The sequence below is a fragment of the Asterias amurensis genome, chromosome 6 (assembly GCF_032118995.1).
Source record: "Asterias amurensis chromosome 6, ASM3211899v1".
Lineage (NCBI taxonomy): Eukaryota > Metazoa > Echinodermata > Asteroidea > Forcipulatida > Asteriidae > Asterias > Asterias amurensis.
Genome location: NC_092653.1, coordinates 5,731,566 through 5,752,656, shown reverse-complemented (window position 1 = coordinate 5,752,656; position 21,091 = coordinate 5,731,566). Strand labels below are relative to the sequence as shown.

Below are 21,091 nucleotides of genomic sequence, written 5' to 3'. Positions count from 1 at the left end.
TGAAACTGGTACACACCCTGTGTTTGCAGCCATGTTGAACAAATGGGCAGCTAGCCATGGATGATGGGCAGGCATCTTTCATGTGTTTGTCCACCTCCTCTCTGGCGATCTTGGCCGAGTCACACCGGTTTGGACAACAGACGGGGTACCTTGGACACTGGTGGAGGTGACTCTATGGAAAGAAAAGTGAATCGGAATTGTATAGCGACGAGGCTAGGATAACAATATCAATGTGTTTACAGTTGACAGTATGGAAAAACAGAAATTACAGAAAGTTGAAATGACACTGAACAATAATTATGGGGCCTAGATAGTGTGCCAATGAAAGAATTAATTGCCTTTCTAAACAGTAAGCCATTAGTAGACACTTATTGCTCAGACATCAGAGACCTAATTTGCTCATGAGCCTGTGCTCCAAAGTTTGACTGACTTTTAAGATTTGAACCATCAACTTATCAACCTCTTTATCAGCCAGCGCTCTAACAACTGAGCAATCTAGCCCTTTGTGGTGGTCACCCTATTTAAAATCAGTAAACAGAATTAACCATGTAGAAAGCTTTTATCAATGTTGATTCAGGTCTTGTACAACGATACCTAGACTAGGAGAAACTTTGAGCCACAAGCCTGCAGTCCTGGGAATTTTCCCCACAAATTTGAGCCTGTGAATACACGAAGTTGAAAGAATTAGGGCTAGTGCAGGGATGCCTGAACTGAGAGCCCAAAGCGTGAAAGCTTGGGAGCACTAGCGTGAAGCCTGCTCACATACATTTATCTTTGGTCTTAAAAAGCCCTACTTTGCAAGCTGGGGTGTTTCATCAAGTTTTTATCCTCTTCTTTTTTTCTTCTTCTTTTTTTTTTTTTTTTTTGGGGGGGGGGGATTTCCAGTTAAAAACAGAGAAATCACATCGCTGGGCTAGTGTTTGCTTTTACCTGCAGAGTATCATAAATAAACTCCTTCGAACAGTACTTGCAGGGGATCTGTCTCTTTGCACACTCATTCAGCATGTGAGCGTTGATGTAGCGACGTTGCAGCTGGGCGCCACATTTATTCTCACAGAAGACTGCCTCGAGTTGACACCGCCCCGTGTGTTGCTGTGGAATCAAATAATAAATTTAACATACTTTATAAAGAGTAAATTAATGTTTAAACCAAACACTTACAAATTGTATCACTTGTGAGAGAGGTTAAAGGATCGGTCAAGTTGGTCTTTGTAAAAGCGTTTCAAACTTGCACAGTTTTCCTGTTGCGAAGAAACACGGTCGGCCATGTTGTGGAGTCAAAATTTTGACTTCATAAAAAGGTCGACCGTGTTATTTCGCATATTAAAACAAAAAACACGCAATTTCGAGTGATACTTGTATGGATCATTATATTCTACTTTTAAAATATCTTATCTAATCATTTGCAATTTATAACAAACGGTTTCAAATGCTTTTCGAAGACCAACTCGTCCGATCCAAGGCATTGTGTTCCTTTAAGCTATGTTTTCATGCAGCAAGGCACTTTAACCATAATTGCTTCGTAAAAAGTTGGGAAGGTAGTGCATTCTGCTCTACCAGCCAAGCTCCTAGTGGATGATACCCATGCCTACATCCAAATGGACTGTGAAAGGGGGTAACCCTGTTTCAGCCCCAGGAGTAGGTGGCTCCTAGTGGATGATACCCATGCCTACATCCTTATGGACTGTGAAAGGGGGTAACCCTGTTTCAGCCCCAGGAGTAGGTGGCTCCTAGTGGATGGTACCCATGCCTACATCCCTACAGACTGTGAAGGGGTAATCCTGTTTCAGCCCAAGGAGTAGGTGGCTCCTAGTGGATGGTACCCATGCCTACATCCCTACAGACTGTGAAGGGAGTAACCCTGGTTCAGCCCCAGGAGTAGGTAGCTCCTAGTGGATGATACCCATGCCTACATCCCTACGGACTGTGAAGGGGATAACCCTGTTTGAGCCCCAGGAGTAGGTAGCTCCTAGTGGATGATACCCATGCCTACATCCTTATGGACTGTGAAAGGGGGTAACCCTGTTTCAGCTCCAGGAGTAGGTGGCTCCTAGTGGATGATACCCATGCCTACATCCTTATGGACTGTGAAAGGGGGTAACCCTGTTTCAGCCCCAGGAGTAGGTGGCTCCTAGTGGATGATACCCATGCCTACATCCTTATGGACTGTGAAAGGGGGTAACCCTGTTTCAGCTCCAGGAGTAGGTGACTCCTAGTGGATGATACCCATGCCTACATCCTTATGGACTGTGAAAGGGGGTAACCCTGTTTCAGTCCCAGGAGTAGGTGGCTCCTAGTGGATGATACCCATGCCTACATCCTTATGGACTGTGAAAGGGGGTAACCCTGTTTCAGCCCCAGGAGTAGGTGGCAATGTGCCCCTAGTGACAGTTGATCTTGGTCGACTTCTTTCTAGAGTGTTTTTAAGGTGACTTTTGGGATGTTTAATGGCAGCAGACTAACCAGGTAAAAACCATTGTTCTCAGCAATGTGCGCCTTCTCAGAACTATGTAATTACCTGGGAAGTCTGCTGCCACCTAGCGTTCTAAAGTCTCACATTCAAAAAGGGTTTTGAAATCAGGAAGCCTTTTGTCTGTAAATGTTTAAAACTTCAGTTGAATTTTTTTTTTTTTTATGTACCTCCATTCTTTGACCCGGGTACTGTCCACCACAGAACTCGCACGTCGTGTTTCGTTTCGGACAATCAAACTGCCGGTGGTCTTTGAGGTGGTTCCTGGCAACCATAGCGGAGCAGTCTGTACAGGCGGCCATGTTGTAGGCGCAGGACTCCAGATGCGGCTGTAGTAATAAAGGAAACAGAAACATAATGGAGTTAAAAATGCATTTATACAATATACTCAGCAGGCCTTGAATTAACCCACGGCACCAACAGCAATTGCTGTGGTGCCCTGTGCTTTTGCTGAGGCCCTTTGCAAAGTTCCATGGTTTGAGTGCCCCCCACCAGAGGCAAATTGCAGTGCCCCTCCAAGAGCAAAGTTCAAAACCTGCCCAGTTTTGGAATCGGGAATTGATTTAAACAAAACAGCCTTTCTGGGTGTGCGGCTCACAGATTAAAATAAAACAAACCCCAATAAATATTGTTGTTTTGTTTGTGCACAGAGGGGCTTGTGTCATCATCAGTTATCAGTTATCATTTAGAATTTTGAGTCGTTTGATTTTCTTTTGTAATCAATTTGAAGTAATGACTGATATGTTTTCACATTGGAATACAACTTGATTTTGGGGGTTGAACAAAGAATTGAGTGGGATTCTAACCAACGACCTCCGGATTAATGTGCCGGCGCTCTACCAACTGAGCTATCTAGCCCTATATTGGCGGTGTCCCTGTTTTGTCAATATCTTTGTTAGGGGGTGCCAGTCAGAAGCCATACAACCGTTAACTGCCGTGTAGCCAGGGATCACACCCAAATTACGATACAACCTGGGAAGCGGCAGCCAGGGGATCATCTTAAGGGGATCATCTTAAGGGGAGGTCGTTCTCCGGAGGTCGTTGGTTCGAAGCCTACTCTAGTCAATTCTTTGTTCAACCCCAAAAATCATTTCAAAATTTACCCAGTCAGTTTCCCTTGTGGTTTATACGGAATACAACTTCTCTGATAATGCATTGACAATGCAATGAATGGCACATCTCAAGACATACGCTTTTCTCATTCCAAATAACAAAATGTATTGACAAGTAATTCCATTCATTATTGTCATGGTAACCACATGTCAGTCAAAATAAAACAAATCTGCACAATGACTTGTGCGCTTCATCCAGCTGCCTAGCTGCTACAACATGTTGTCTTTATGTGTACACGTACATGTTCAGATGGTTTTTTTTTACTATAATAGCTATGCATTTTTATATTAGCACCTGTATAAACAGCTATAAAAAAGAATTAAATAAATACAATGGTACCCGTACATTGAACGGTCCATTAACCCTCGGAGATAACTTTCAATGTTTTTACATAATCACTTCAAATTTATATATCCTACATTATTATTAATTGTATGACTTCAGAGACAAATCAGAAGAATATTAACATGTGCTTCTGAAATAACTTCAGAAATCCAGGTGTGTGGTTAGAAATAGATGATTCTTTAAAATTTTGTTGACAAAAAATCTTTTTTGAAACGTTGTAGGCACTTCCTCAAGAATTGTGTTTGGGAAATTTTTTGTATTTTGAGCTCAAACATCTTGATTCGATTTCAAAGATCAGGGTCCATGCAGAAAAAGTCTCTTTAAATTTTCTTTAGAGGAAACTATAATCTAAATAATCACAGATAGTACGACCAAAATGATATTTTGGCTTGTAACTTTGTTTTGTAAGCACATTTGTTTTGAGCTAAGCTAAATATTTGTGCTTTAGCAACTCTATGAAATTGAGCTCTGCCGTTAAGCAACAATCAAAATAAATTTTGCAAATCAAAATTATACAGGAAACTTCAGTCATGTGTGTGTGCATTACATGAAATTCTGGCTGGTAACCCACTTCTGCTAAGCAAAACTTTACAGCGGTCAGCGAATTTGTTTCTTTCCCTTAACAATTTTTTACCATATTTTCCTCTTGTGTTTGGAACTGGTATCAGCTGTGTTAATGTTCAAAGTTCATACATAAGTGGTACACTGGTGCACAAACCTATAACTTTATTGATTCTTGTTGATAAATATTATTTCATCCTCAACGGATGTTTGTTGGCCTAAAAATATGTCAAATGTAAACAGGTAATTCCTCTTCCTGTCATCTGGTCCAAACAGCCTGTACCACACTTTGTCGGGGAAAAAAACACACAAAGTGCCGACATTTTGGGGTCACCGGTAAACATGAACTATCCAAATAAAGGATATCTCAATATTTGAGTTGTGTGGAGACCTACAGTATGGTACGGAGACAAACTTACTAACAAATTCTTTAGAAGGGTACCCTTATATTGCTGGGTACCGGTTAGACTACGAACTTTGGCTTTGGTTGACTTGTGCCTCATGTGACCGAATTTACCGAAACTTTAATGACAATTTGAAAGTAAGGTAGGGAGTCTCTGAAGAAGACAAAAAGTTCTTTCCTAGTCCTATTATTCATGCACATATTGAACCCCCTTCACACAAGACAATTTTACAAAAAAAGAAAGAAAACAAATTGCCAAACATTCTTGGGTTGACCATTACACAAAATTGCTACCATTGAAAACCCCAGGGAAATAACCATTTCCTAAGGATAGCTACATTTGGGAGTATGATGAAGTGAGATACTCACAGAGCTAGCACACTGAGCAGTTTAAAGTGAAACTTTCCCAAAATAAAACTTTCCCAAAATTTTACTGAGGCCTTATTTTGGGGAAGTGGCTTGAAAATGTCAAAAAGGCTTCAGAAAATTTAACAATTACTGGTCTTGTTCCATACAATGAGACCAGACTGGAATCTTATCTCTCTTCAGCCTCGATTTGGTCTGATATCATTCAAACAGAAAGCAACAAAGATGGCTGCAATGTCATACCTGACATATATCTGATTGCTTTTCCAGTTTTGCTTTTCAAATCCTAAAAGCAAATAGCAACAAAGATGGCTGCGGCAAAGTTAGATAAATCTGATTGCTCTCCCTTCAGCCTCGATTTGGTCTTACATCTTTCCAACAGAAAGAAACAAAGATGGCTGCAATATAATACATCCAATTGTCTTCCTCCTCAACATCTCAGACAAATTCTAAGGTCATCCCAGCCCCTCCTCATCAGACACCCAGCCTCCTGCTTCATGCCTCCCAGTCTTGATTTGGTCTTACATCATTCCAACAGGAAGAAACAAAGATGGCTACAAAGGGAATCCCCAGGTTTCTTCATCTCAACATCTCAGACAAATTCTAAGGTCATTCAAGCCCCTCCTCATCAGACACCCTGCCGCCTCCTCCACGCCTGAGGAGCTACGACCTTCTCCTCCTCCAGCGGGACAAGAAGATGGATGAAACTCAATTACAGCCACCCTGGTGTGATGAAGCAATCTCAAGGGTAAATAAGATGAGCGGAGACCCAATCAAGCATGGTTTAGGATGCGACGCTAGGACTCTGATACTTATTAAGTGAAATGTCAAAAGATGACCTTGTTTTCACTCCTTGGGATCTCTGTTTTGAAACTGCGTTGGGTTACTAAGGTAATATGACCATGTTGAGAGGCGTTTCAAAGGGAGTGTGTGAAACTTCGAGGGAGAGTTTCACTGTGGGTGTAAGGTTTCCGAGAAGAGCCTTGGTGTGTTTAAGAAAAAAATAAAGGCATTCAATAGAAGATATTGTAAAGCCTTGGCTTGGTGAGTGAGTTTGAGTAGACTGCCACTGCTGCCATGTACCGCAGCATCTTAGACGGTTTTTAAGCAGGCCTCACTTGATTGTGTCTGTTCGCAACATGTCCCTCTAAATACACGTCTAAATATATGCCATCTAAGAATTTTTAAAATGACGGTTTTTAAAAACTTTACTGAACCTCCATCATCTTTATTTAGTAATGAAAGATTAATTCCGGTTCATACTGTAAAAATAATTGTATTCCCCAAAAACATTATAAAGCCTATCTCGTGGCATGTGTTGAGAGAAGCAGCTTTAAAACGCTGAAGACGAAAACGAAAACAACAAAAAGTGTAGTTCGCTATAGTTTTGTAGTTTATATAGCTCTACTCAAATCAACATTACTATTATAAATAGATTTTATTTATTTCCTTCCTCCAAATAATATTAAAGAAACCAGTCACCCATGGCAGTGCTGTAATACATAAATACCACAAATAGCCAGCATTACTGACCACACTCAATGCCACTCACTTTATCCATAGCTGATCCCACTTGACTGCTGGACACATGGACCATCACAGACTGAGGAGTAGAGTATCGAAGAGACCCAGGGGCATTTTCCAGGTCTATTCTCAAGGGATACAAGGCAGTGATTTGGTTTCACTGTTTATAAGATCTCCAATAAAGATGGAGCAGTCAATGTATAAACAATGCAGTGCATGTATTTCGATCGATCTGTCCCAGCATCTACCTATTTGGTCCCAACGCTTGATCCAAAGGCACTGGGATGGGCTGACAATTCACATTTTTCCTGACCTAACCCTTACCCTAACCCTAACCACCACACTGGTCCCTTCTTCCTATTAACAAAAGATTTGATGCATCAATAATCTATTCTTCATGGTGTAAATCCATTGAAAATAATTGTTGTGATTCAAATTTATGAGTAGATTGCAACAATATAATTTGCCAAAGCAGTTTTTAATTTTCTTAAAGCCATTGGACACTTTCGGTAAACATTATTGTCCAAAGGCCCACACTTTGTGTATCACAACTGATATAAAAAATAACAAACCTGTGAAAATTTACGCTCAATCGGTCAACGGAGTCGGGAGAAAATAACGGGAAAACCCACCCTTGTTTCCGCACGTTTCGCCGTGTCATGACATGTGTTTACTATAATCCGTAATTCTCGTTGTCGAGAATTGATAATTGTTTTAATGTTTTCTCAAAAAGTAAAGTATTCATGTAATATATTTCAAGAGAAGTCTTTTACCACTACCTTCTGTAAACCCTGTAAGTTATTTGTAAATCTGTGAACTTTTTTTGTTTTGTGTGTTCCGAAAGTGTATAACATGTAAATTAATCGTTTACATTATCATATCAGGTGTGAACATATCGTGAACAGTACAGGCTGTGATTGTGCGCATTGCGTAACTCAACAGTCCCATCATGCATCACAACATCCTGAACAAGAATTTGTATGAGCTCACAAGCCCATTGCAGACTGGTTGGGCCAGGCCCTGGCCAGGCGAATGTGTGTATGTACTTGATCAGTCACTTTGTATCAAGAGAGTTGCTTGACCAACTTGATCAATCATCGTTAGAGAGAAAGTGAAAGTTTTGATATCTAGTGAAATTATTCTGACCCACAGAGACAGAAACTGGAGTACGCTGTACTGTCACGTGACACACCTGTTTGGCAAAATCATATCATGTGACATGCATGTATGACAGAATGTCACACGGACACGTGTGTACAAGCAAAACGAAATAGACACGCATGTATGACCAAATGATATCACATATGACATGGGTGTGTGATGACATGTGTGTTTGGCAAAATTATATCGCTTGGAGAGCCTGTGTGGCAAAATAATGTTGTGTGATACGTGTGAATAAACAATATCACATGACATCCGTGTGGCACAGACCATGTACATGCATGTCACAATTATATCACATGGCACGAATGTATTGAGAAATGGTGACACCCATCAAAAAAAATTCTATTTTTTATTGGTCAATGTAAATAACATATGTATGGAAATTTGTTTGCGAAACACTTGTGCCACATGGTATCATTTTGCAAAAACAATAATGAGACAGCCGTGCAAGCCCAATGAGTCGTGCAGTTAATGACTCGGTTACCGCCCTCTAGGTTTTTCAAGGATTTTACCAAACTATTTCCTCCCTTCACTCTTTCATAAATAATTTATTCATTTATTGCACTGAAAAGGAGATCTGTTGTGTCGACAGCTCGATAGAAAACTACAGAACAGCAACACCATTAGCTTGGTGGGATTTGAACCCACAACCAAGTGACTGTAAATCCTGCAGTCTAACCACTTGACCACTGGGTGACATTTCTATTTGACTTGTAGTTCACTATCACTTACACAAGTAAAAGTCAGACCCAAAAAATTAATCAATATTACAGAAGATTGAAATCACATTACAGAAGTCATAATCTAACATCTTTTAAAGAACCCTGGGCTACTAATGCATTCAGTCAAACAATCAGTAAGTGCACTTAAGGTCTGTATCGACGCCATTACTGCACGCCTGAATGAGTTTTGTTTCAAGCTAGTGCAAATTTAATGCGCAAAACCGGTGATGAAAGATTAAAGTTAAATTTGAGTCAAATTTGTTTTAAGGATGATGATTTCCACAGAAGTATGCAAACATTCTCAGATATTGAGCTTTTGGGCAACATGTGTATTGTTTGTTTTTCCATCTCTAGTTTCCCCTCATGTATCAGGGATGCGATTTCACAAAAATGAAAAATCCTGAAATTGGGTAAACATCAGTATAGGGTAAAACCCAAATATTCAGGTCTCGAAAAACACACAGCATCCACAGCAATTGCCGTGGCGCCCCATGCTTTTGCTGTGGTGCGATGTGTAATGTTCCAATACAATTTACATTTTCCTCATAGAACTTTGAAGTGCTCCTCTAAACCAGAGGAAAATTGCTGTGCTCTTTCAAGAGCATAGTTCATGGTTCAAGGCCTGAATATTAATATGAAATCATTAAAGCACTTAAAACTGCATTTAGAAATCGTAAGTATATCCCATTATTTAATGAGTAAACCCTGTACGAGGTAATGTCAGAAGAGAAATTTAAAGACACTGGACACTATTGGTAATTGTCAAAGACCAGTCTTCTGACTTGGTGTATCTTAGCATATGCGTAAATTAACAAATCTGTGAAAATTTGAGCTCAATTGATCGTCGAAGTTGCGAGGTATGAATGAAATAAAAAACACCCTTGTCACACGAAGTTGTGTGCTTTCAGATGCTTGTTTCGAGACCTCAAATTCTAAACTTGAGGTATCGAAATCAATTTCGTGGAAAATTACTTCTTTCTCAAAAACTACGTCACTTCAGAGGGAGCCGTTTCTCACAATGTTTTATACTATCAACCTCTCCCCATTATACTCGCTACCAAGTGAGGTTTTATGCTGATAATTAATTTGAGTAACTACCAATAGTGTCCACTGCCTTTAAGCAGATAGAGAGCTATGCAGTCTTGTGCGATGGGTTGTTACAAAAACGATGCACACATTTTAGGTGTTCAGGTGTGTACAAACTCTGTGGAAACACTTGATTTCTTAGATTAGAAATACCCCCATATGAATATTTCATTGCACTCCATTGCAGTAGGCTGATTCAAGCAGAAAGCTGATGTGATAAACCCCAAAAATGTAGCGCAATAACTCGCCTAAGTTGACCATTAATCACAAGGTAATATGGACACGTGTGTCTTAATGGCGCGGTGGTAGCTGGAAGAATGTCTGCTTCCTTGTGCAAGTCGCAGGTTAATGAGGTGTGTGTTTGACGTTGCCTACTCGTTGGGTGTTAAGAGGCATTACTTATGCATGGCGTTGGAGGAAAAATGGTGAATGAATTGATGGGTTTCTTCGCATAATGTACGTACCCATTTTAAAACAGTTTCTGTTTTCCAAAGTTGCCTGCTTATTTAAAATTCTAAAAGGTGTTTTTTTAAGTCGGAGAAAGTCATGAAGAAATACAGCACACTCAATCAACAAGGGTAAGAGGGATTTTTCGTGGCAAAGTTTGACGCACAGGCAGACTTCTTAGCGAAAAATATTTGAAACAAAAATATTTAGTACCTAAACTACAATCACCTGAAAACAAATTGAGCGTGTTTGTTGTATGTATGGGTGCATTCGTTTAGCTTCCCTGGGTCGACCCCGGTGTGTGGTGTTTTTTTTTTCCAGGACGAACGTGGGTAATTATATGCACACGTTCATCCTGGGAAAAAAAATATGCCACACACCGGGGTCGACCCGGGGAAGCTAAACGAACGCACCCTATGTAATTTGTGTCCTTTATCTATAGTTTTGAATGTTAATTGCTGTAAATTTTGTCCATCCATTTTTGGCGCTTGCACTTTTGATCTTGTATCAAATAAATTTACAAATAAAAATAAATAAATAATAAAGATATGCTTGTCTTGTCTCATGAATGATAAATAAAAGCAGAATCCCCAAAGAAATAATAAAGTAAGATGAATTCTTAGATTGCAGTTCTGTTACTCCAGTGAAAGCCTAGCCGACTGAATCTTCTTGGCTCCTTCATGCTACACTGGCAACTCATTAGTGCATTTCTTTCACAGTGAATAAACACAGTTTACATTCTTGAATACAACAGCTTATTAAGTGTGATCATACGTCTGTGACTTTCATACGTCTGTGACTTTATCAAAACAACTGCATCCGCCTCACGACACAAATGAAATTTCACTAATTGCCCTTCATAATTGATCAAGGCAGAACCATATAGTCTCGGTTTTGAGACACTTCAATTGTATCCGACCGCGAAACAAAAACAGATTTCAATATTTTTTTTTTCGGTGGGGGTTGGGTTCCCCACGAAGCTTGCTAATGATCAAGAGCGAGCTGGATTGAGTTACACAGAAAACATCACCAGCCCGAGGAGGTAATGGTTACTGATGTGGATCAAAACCATAAGAAGTAATGATGATGCTTTGTGGATGTTTCTTCTTATCTTCATAATGCTGTCTTTCATTGATAAGATTGGGTTACTAAAGCCAGAATAATAAACTGAAGATATGTTTGTTTTCCAGTGGTTACATGGGCTCAAGATATCTATGATCAGATAGACTTCCAGCATAAATAAATGCCCATGTTTGTTCAGTTTTTTAATAAACTATGCTAAAGGAGTAAACAGCGACCTGGCCAGATGCTCCTTATAACACCTCAAGACCAGTGCCAGTTCTCTCCAATTGGTTTGGCTGACTGAAAAGCATCCCTATCCAACGTGAAGTACAAACTATTGAAAAAACTAACCCACGGTACAAGTCACCGAAAAAATAAAGGCAAACTCTGGCATAGAGCATTTAAAGCAAAATTTACTTCTTGACGATTCAAACAGTATACATAAACTCTGCTCATCTTCAGAAAATGTAATGGTTTCTTTTATTATTTGTGGCATGGACATTTTTATTAAGCCCTGTCACAGGGCGGCCATCTTGCCTTTCTTCTATTTCACACAATGTAGCAAAACTGAGGTTGCAAGGAAAGTACAGTCTGGTCCCTTTGATAATATTAGAATTAGAACTGCCATTGTCACTGTTGGATACTGGGCACCGGACACAAATGACCACAGCATAATGAAGGTCTACAGGGCCAAGGTTTGCAAAGAATTTGACTGAAAAATCAACAACTCCCCAATAATTTTGTTTTATAACCTACCCGGCTCCTTTAACAATATTGTTTCATTTTTGTCATCAGTTTCTGATATCACAGCTGAGTGACCACTGTCAAAACAAGTCTTTGTATGGAAACGGTGTTATGACCTCAGGATGGTGTTACTCTCAAAACATCTGTACAAACATTGAAAACATCTTTACAGTTTTGTTTGTCTTACTCTTTGTCTCAATGTCTGGAAAGAAATTCTTTGTTTGAGTGGGTTCTAAGGTGTAATCAAGAAACAGTGTAATTATAATGAGGTGTCATAGAATGTACAGTGTAGAATTCACTGCAAAACGCAGTGTCAGATTTGTCATAAGTTGGACTGTTTTACATGACAGTAGTTATTAAGTATTTTTAACCGTAATTTATTGTTGAAAATAATTATTCATTATTGATATAAAGCTATTTGTTGTAAAAACAATCATCGTGTCACAAATTAACTGCCAAAGAAAGACTCCCATAAATGGCCGACCGTGTTAATTCGCACGGTGAAAGGAAAACCACCCAATTTCGAGGCAAACTTGTGTGGATCATTGTATTCTACTTTTAAAACATCTTTCCAACCATATGCGTTTTATAACAACCAGTTACAAACGCTTTTTATAGACCAACTCGTCTAATCCAAGGCAACGTGTTCCTTTAACTTTGACGGGCAGATATATGTACTTCTTCAGAACAATATATACTTCCTAGGTTGAGGTTATTGCCCTATAGATACATACATGTAAAGGATACCCCCTTTTTTCACTTACAGATCAACCAATGACTAAAACACACGCGAAAATAGCAGTCTTAAAACAATATCGACATCATCCTGTAATGTAATCACCGAGAAAGGTTTCAAAATCAACCACTCATCTCTACTCTCTGGTTGCCTCTTGACTTCCTCCATGGAAGAAAGAGTTTCCATGCTCAAAGTAGACAAAAAAACACTGACAAATCCCCCCCCCCCCAAACCACAACAAAACAAACCTGGAAAGTTAATTCCAGCCTGGCCTAGGTCGTAATTTGATCCTGAGGACTTCTCATCAGATTTCAATGATGATGATGAGAGGGCAAGGGATGGTTTATGATTGGAACTGTGCCAAGTAGATCTGAAAAATCAATTACCCAGGCTAAATATCTACATACACAAATGAAACTTGGAAGTACAGGCTATGTGTACTCTTGCACTGTATGCTGTAATTCAAGTGCACTTTAATAGCACGTCATACATGTATACTGGAGTAGAGGTTAAAATATTGTAGGAGATCACGATGATAATCGTTTATTTTTTCCAGATCCCAATTCACCATCATCATCGGCAGCCCAGGCCCCTTTGTGTCCTTATTTGTAAAGCCTGGGCCCAATTTCATAGAGCTGCTTACGCCAGAAAGTAGCTCCAGCACAAGCAAAATATGCTTACCAGATTAAGGTTACCAGCCAAAGTATAAAGTCATACACACAATTTGTGACTGGTGTCCTGCTCATTTCTGCTAAGCAATATATATATATTTAAGCAATATTTTCTGCTTAAGCAACTCTATGCAATTTGGCCCTGGTTCATACTTCACATATAAACAGAGAATGCAAAGAGAATTGTCAGAATGAAAACAACTAGACCAGTTTCCCCATAATGACTCTATTGTGATTAGCTTGAAGTATGCTCCAGGCTTAATGCATAATGGAAAATGAACCCCCGGACAAAACACAACAGAAACAAGAAATACCACAGGAAAAAAAATCAAGGAATTGAAACCAGAAAAAAATAATAACAACCCAAACAATACCGATTTATGCTATATGTTATTCATATCATTTACGACTACAATTCTATTACGTACAGTGAAATGAACTCAGCTGAGTTACCATGGCAATGGAAAATTGAATGGATGTAGCGAATTACCTGCAGAATTTTGAGTTTGTCCATCCATTTACAGCCGTCTTTGTAGAAGGAGCACCTGACAGCCAGCGACATGATTTCCTCCGACATCTTGTCGTCAGGGTAGATCTGTAGATTAAGGATGAGGAGACAGAGATGCTTATTATAAACTACTTTATAAACAGCGGAGAGCATCAGATGTGATGACAGTTGCTACAGTACAAATATAAATGTGTGGATGCTGTACATGTTCAAAGTTAGAGCGGAAGAGGATGTGTTAGAATAGCTCAGATGAAACTGCAGTTATAAGGTAGAATTACAAAACAGACTTTAGAACCAGCGCCTTGTTTTACTGATGTTGGTAATTTGTGAGAATATTTGTAAGAAAGGTTGACTTTCTAATGCATGTTGAATTCAAGATGAAAATGGCAAGCAGAAACATCAGGGAGAACTGAGAAAGCTTGGCAAGATCTTAAGATGCAAAGACAGCAATTTGAGATGTAAGACTGTTCATACTCCAGGCAATTGTAATAATTATGTGAACACAAACCTGTGGACATAACTAAAACTATAACAAACATAGAGTGTTATGCATGGTATAAAAAGCTGAACAAATATCGACAAAATGAGACAATTATGTTGAAAAGTTTCACCACTAATTTGTTTTAGATTATGGTCTCATGGCCTGTACAGGCTTGACTGGAAAGGAATCCTCAGTAGAACCATTGAGGTGTTTAAATACAAAACTGATCAACCAGGCAGGAAACGATAGTCACTTGAATGGACTTTTTCAATGTGAGTTAATATGCAGGTAGAAGTACCAAATCAACTCAGACTGCTCTAAAGTTTTATAAGAGCCGAGTATAAATAGAGGAACTCTACAGCAGAGGAGGGCTGGGTCGCAGGTAAAAAAAAAGAGTCTTCAGATGCAAGAAGATTAAGATCAAAGAAGTAAGACGACAGGAAAATAATAAAAGTTCCTACAGCTCTGAACATCTTGTACGCTCCAAGACAGATCCAAGTAATATGAAAGTTAGTGCAGCCACTCGTGTGGTATTACATCCAAGCATTTACATCCATCCAGCTGTCCCCTTCAGGAGGATTTCCGAGTGTACACTGATCGTGTCATAAGATGATGGTATTTATACAGTCACTACCAACAACCTCATCCTGTAGGTGTATGTCAGTCACGTCTTGAGCCAGTTGATAAATGATCTGCACTCTGTTGGGAGAGAATGCTCACTGAAGCCCCGCCACAAGAAAATATTGGACTCCAAAGGGGAGAAGAAGATAAAAGCGGGGCAAGCTGATGATTTTTAATATTGCGGGAGGTTTCTCAAGCGTGATGACGGGGGCCTGGTGGCACTCTATCATTGCAAATTGCATGACGGCGGTAGAGGAGGTTATAGAAAGAGCGTGAAGACGGTAGGAAGACTACGTACGGATGGAGATCATTACAGGGAAAGACCGACAGAAGCAGATGCCCAGAAATAAAATAAAGTGGTAGAAATTGGATAATGAGGCTGGGCAAGTGAGACTATGTCTGCAGCTTTGGCAGGGATCACCCAAGTTATTTTGGGTTTTTTTTTTCAAGCAATAAATTTCAGGTTGCACTGACAAGACGGAATTCTACTGAGAGTTAAATGAAGGCATTTATTTGTCTGGGAGACCGTTAGTTATGAAACTATTTTGAGAGGTGATGATGACAAGGATTTCCTGAGGCTGGGTCTTATAAGATGAATTTGTTTATCTTGACAGAATGATAGGAATGACTTTTAATAAAGAATGTAACTGCATGAAGTAAATCACTTGAAATTGATGAGAATCTCAAGCAGAATTATTCCACTTCAATTCTTTAAGATTGCATAACCAGGAACAAAATAAATTAAGAATATGAATGCAGACCAAATTTTGTCAGAGCTTTTATTATACTCACCATGAACGATTTGCAGCCAATGAAACCACACAGAATTCTGGCATCTTATTTTTCACATAAACAACTTCCCAGAGCTTAGTTCACAGCCTTAGTTCAGTTTGAGATGGTTCTAAAGACTGTGACAAGGTTTTCTTTTAAATGCAAATTTTGCAAAAAAATAATGACCCGATTGTATGAATAACTAGCCACTAGACCGGAGACAAAGAGTGTGCAGACAGTGTAGGACAGGGTAGCTTTGCATCATTGAAGCTTATCAATGCAAACATGCAACATCCATTCAAGATGTGCTGGTACCACTACGTAAAAACGCAAGTTGTATTGAATTATATATTTACACAAAACATAATGAAAAATATTTGCTCATGGTCTACCAAATCGGTGGTTTCTCATAATTTTCATGAGGTAAAAATGTGACACTTTTTTTATGAGTGCAACTCATTTATCATAACCACGGAGGTATCTAATTTTCTACCTCCATGACACAAACTACCCCCATTTACACATGAACACGATTAGGCAATTAGGTAAACTTGCAAAATGCAAATATTGAAGTTATTTTAAGATAGTCCATCTGCTTTTGACTGGATTATGGGTTTTTTTCTCTCCAAAAAGTGCAAGATTGTTTCTTTTGTTCACTTCACTAGTTTTATTTACATAAGTAACAAGATTTGGGGAGTAATTTGTGCACAAGTAAGACCCTAATACTGCAATGCTCTGACACCCATGATGTCAACCATCCAACACAGTGCTAATTATTGTGCTTTACACCGTGAAATCGGTAATTTCCCAGTAGGTCCTTGGACTGTCCCAGGGACGCTGCACTTTAACAGCTAAGAAAAACAATAATAACCTTGCACTTTCAATTGCATTACTTAAACCCTTTATAAGGAATTGCACAACATATGTTTAGCTTAGATTTAACCATGAGTTTATTTTGACACTTTTTAGGCTTCAAGGAACATCTTTAAGAAAATTTAAACAAATTGGTTTATCGAAGAGTTCATCCAAACTCTGTAATCGTCAAGTGATGGTATATGATTGGTTGAGGGATGAGCAACATTCATAAATTTTATTGAATACTCTAGGGCAGATCTAGCGACTCTTCAGAAATTAGTAGAAGGGTGCAAAACATGACCGCAATTCCCCTTTAGCTGACATATTTCTGGATCGAGAAACACAATGCTCACAAAAGCTTGTAAGATCCCAAAATATTTTACTTATTTTGGTGAAATATGGCTCCTCCAGAACACGAACAAAGCAAAAAAATATTTATAATTTTTCCCTAAAATTTAGGCTTACTGCCCCCTACTGTGTTCATTTTAATTGAAGTGGAATTCGTTGAAGGGAAATGTATTATTAGAGAGCTTCTGTTGGCATCTTGAGAATAACGGAGTCCTCTTAGAAACTGATGATGGTCATTCAAGGATGTCTCTTCATTCTTTAGATTGTACTGTGCTGTATGTGCTTAATATCGTGGCCATATAAGAAAAAGATTTTGGTAATGGGGCCCAAATATGGAGCATGGCTACCCATAACTTTTCTTAGTCAGTTTTTCTTTTGAGCCTTAGTGGCTTTAGATGAAGCATGCAATTTATGTAAAACAAGTGCGATCAAATTCTGTTTTTCCTGGATCCATAATCATAATTTTTCCTTTAATGACAGTGGAAACTATTGGTAATTACTCAAAATAGTTATCATCATTAAACCTTTCTTGATTACGAGTAATGGGGGAGAGGTTGATGGTATAAAACATTGTGAGAAACAGCTCCCTCTGAAGTGCCATAATTTTAGAGAAAGAAGTAATTTTCCACGAATTTGGTTTCAAGACCTCAGAATTAGAACTTGAGGTCTAGAAATCAACCATCTAAACGCACACAACTTCGTGTGACAAGGGTGTTTTCTTCTTTCATTATTATCTCACAACTTTGATGACCGATTGAGCTCAAATTTTCACAGGTTTGTTATTTTATGCATATGTTGAGATACACCAACTGTGAAGGTTAGTCTTTGACAATTACCAATATCCACTACCAGTGTCCACTGCCTTTAAGCATACAAATTTGTACAAACAAAAAGGTTTGTCACTTTGACGTTACATTAGTGTGCGCTGTAATTTTTCTTGACGCTGTGGAGAATGTTGGTTGCTGACAAGTTGGTCACCATCCACGCTCAAAAGGAAAATGCCCTTGCAATTTCGGAGGTTAGCATTAACATTTTTTATGCCATACTTTTGCTGTTTTAGCCACAAAACCCTGTGAAGTAAAACCGTCCCACAGAATTTGTACTCAGTGTGTCGGTGTCCTCTCTCAAGACAACTTGCAACGATTATACAAGAATTAAAATTCCAGACTAGCTTTATTTTAATTTGCATTGGACACGATTTTATTACCCAACAAGTAAATTGTGTTATCAAGATTCCTTGACAAAAAATCTTTGAACTCTTGAGAATTTTTAGACTCATGGAGAGACCACAACCAATAATCAGTCATTGCCAGGCCCTAAAACTCTTCTATTTGTTGTCACAGATAATGATTGAGAAAGCACTTGAAGATGGTACTCACCTTGGCGTAATCCAGTGGCAGACGATCTTCTGGACACTCAAAGATCCCGGCACTGCAGGGGGAAAAGACAAGGAGACAAAACAGTCAGGAGAAAAGCTCAGCATGTGTTGGGTTTTTGAGTTGAGAGGATCTGTCTATCCGGCTACCTTGGAGGATGACCTATTGGAGTTGAATGTCTGGTGGGGTGGGATGGGGTCAGATTGGGGGTGATGGGTTGAGTAGGGATTATACGGTGTAGGGGTAAGGTTAGATAAGGGTAAAATTGGGTAAATGTAGGGTTTTCGACTGCCTTTCTGACTTCCTTGGAAGATAGATTATTGTGAGTTTAAAGGAACACGTTGCCTTGGATCGGTCGAGTTGGTCTTTGAAAAGCGTTTGTAACTGTTTTTTATAAAATGCATATGGCTAGAAAGATATTGTAAAAGTAGAATATAATGATCCACACTAAGATGCCTCGAAATTGCGCGGTTTTCCTTTTACCTTGTCGACTAACACGGTAGGCCATTTATGGGGGTCAAAATTTTGTGTGGATCATTGTATTCTACTTTTAAAACATCTTTCCAACCATATGCATTTTATAAAAAACGGTTACAAACGCTTTTGTTTTGACCAACTCGTGCGATCCAAGGCAACGTGTTCCTTGAATGTCTAGTGGGATGGGATGGGGTTAGATGTGGGTGAAAGGGATTGTGTGGGGTAGGGTAAGGTTAGATAAGAGTAACAATGGGTAGATGTATGATAAGGATGAGGATGTGTAAAGAAAAAATGCTGGTCGAGTGGAAGGATGGAGGTAGGGTTAGGATGGGTTGTAGGAGGGGTGGGTCAACAGACCTTTCTCTGTGGGTAGGTTCGGATTGGGTAGAATCAAGGATGGCTAAGGAGAGGGCTGGGTACAATGGGCTAAATGTGGGTTGGTTTGAAGAGTTTTCAGGAGGATCAAAAGCTGCAAAACAGTTTTCAGGAGGATCAAAAGATTCTACTCACTCCACATCTTTCAAACCATAGTTCAAACTAATTAAGTTCAAACCAAGCCTAACTTACAAACACTCTTGCATCACATTACAAAGTTAAAAGAAAACAACGCAGGAATTTTGACAACTAATTTCAAACACGATGGACGTCCTAAAAATCCCAACACATTTCTCTACTCAAGTCCAAGTATTTATCTTTACCTTATCAACCCAAAGATTGGCTGCTGCCTCCACAAGGTGTAGATCGAGACTGACCATGGGAATTAAATGAGCGCACATTCTTATGTAGAAGCTGAGTGATAGAAACCAATACCAGAATAACTATGGCACTGTGAGATGACACATTATCTACCCAATGATGATCACCTTGCAATGACGGCTGCCATCTGTGACTGCTGCATCTGGTGTTTTGGGAGGACTCTCCATGGGGGAAGCGATTTGGGAGTTGGGGTAAGGCGATCAGTCCCTGGTGTTAATTACATCAGTGCCAGGCTTAGGAGATTACATTATAGCCAATTTGGGATGTTTTGGATTGTAGACATGTGTGAATGTTTTCATTTTAGGGAAATGAGGAGGTATCGACTGCTAACTGCTGTGCAGTGATGACACACATGGAGTTGGGTCAGTATTCTGGTGCCTGGGACTGCTAATTTTAATCACATTGTGAGAGTGGGATTGCTGTTTGATCACAGTCCAAAAAGGATTTTTCAGCAAGATAACTTATTTTTCTACATAGCACAAATAGTGTCGAGAACCAATCATGAGCAATAACCATGTACTATTTTGGATGATAACCTTGATCTGCTTTATTGAGAAAACTTCCAATCCTGTGCTCAAAAGCAGTGTTGCAGAAAAAAATTGCTTGAAACAAAAGTGCTAAGCAAAGATTGAAAGGGAAACCAGTCAGGAGCAGCGTAAATTGCATGGTGTTCTCTGGGGCATAGAGCAATTTTTGGGCTCTGGTAAAAAAACAAATTCTTCAGCAAGACTCATTTCTGTGCTATTAGCTTTATAAAGTTTGGCCAGGATAGTTAATGTGATTAAGTAAAACCTACTCTCTAGAAAGTGCATGGTCAGAAATTACCCATAGAAAGTTCTGTATATGGGCCTACACAATTCGCAATATTGGTTACCACGTGAAGCGTACAGTGTACATGTATTGTGAACCAAATTTATGTTGGAGGAAAAACAAGTGAATCGAACTGTTTTTTCCATCGCTCTTCATCAAATAATGAAGAGGCCAACAGACTCAATGCCACAATGTCCATAATTTTCCTCTCACCGCGGCTGAATTTATCACTTTCACTACAAAATGCATACATTATTTTGGTCAGAAGAACTCCAACACTTGCCCCTCAAATCCAGAAGTGCCAACCAAAATTGATTGCCCCACTCGTAAGAAGCTACTCAGAAGTATGACCGCAATGATGTGCGAAGTCAGTACAGTCACGCAATTTCATAAATTTGGCAAGATTCGCCATCCCAAGAAATGATTACAAGCTGCTGAATTATGCACCTACTGCAGGGTTATAGCCGACAGCTGCTCCTGAGACATAGTATTCCCAAGGGTATGGAACCAGATGTCTAATAATGTTTGATACATGCATCAATAACAATCAATTGAATTTGATATAACTTAAAGAGGGCACCAGACTAATTGTTTTTCTACAAGCCTCAGTTTGGTTTTGTACATAGTTTAATGAGAACATTATAAAATGGCTGGACATTTTTATAACTATTTCC

The 21,091-nt window shown here is 39.2% G+C and overlaps 1 protein-coding gene across 2 annotated transcripts in view; it reads right to left on the bottom strand.

Moving 5' to 3' along the window:
* The window catches only part of LOC139938384 (TNF receptor-associated factor 4-like), a 60,839-nt gene that overhangs the window by 5,979 nt on the left and 33,769 nt on the right, over positions 1–21,091 (bottom strand). For both annotated transcript variants that reach the window (XM_071933857.1, XM_071933859.1), the window contains exons 2-6: positions 18,378–18,429; positions 13,905–14,009; positions 2,641–2,799; positions 931–1,092; positions 17–172 (exon numbers count right to left, since the gene is read on the bottom strand). In XM_071933857.1, the coding sequence (XP_071789958.1) occupies positions 17–172; positions 931–1,092; positions 2,641–2,799; positions 13,905–14,009; positions 18,378–18,429 (634 nt within the window). The remainder of the gene's footprint in view (positions 1–16; positions 173–930; positions 1,093–2,640; positions 2,800–13,904; positions 14,010–18,377; positions 18,430–21,091) is intronic.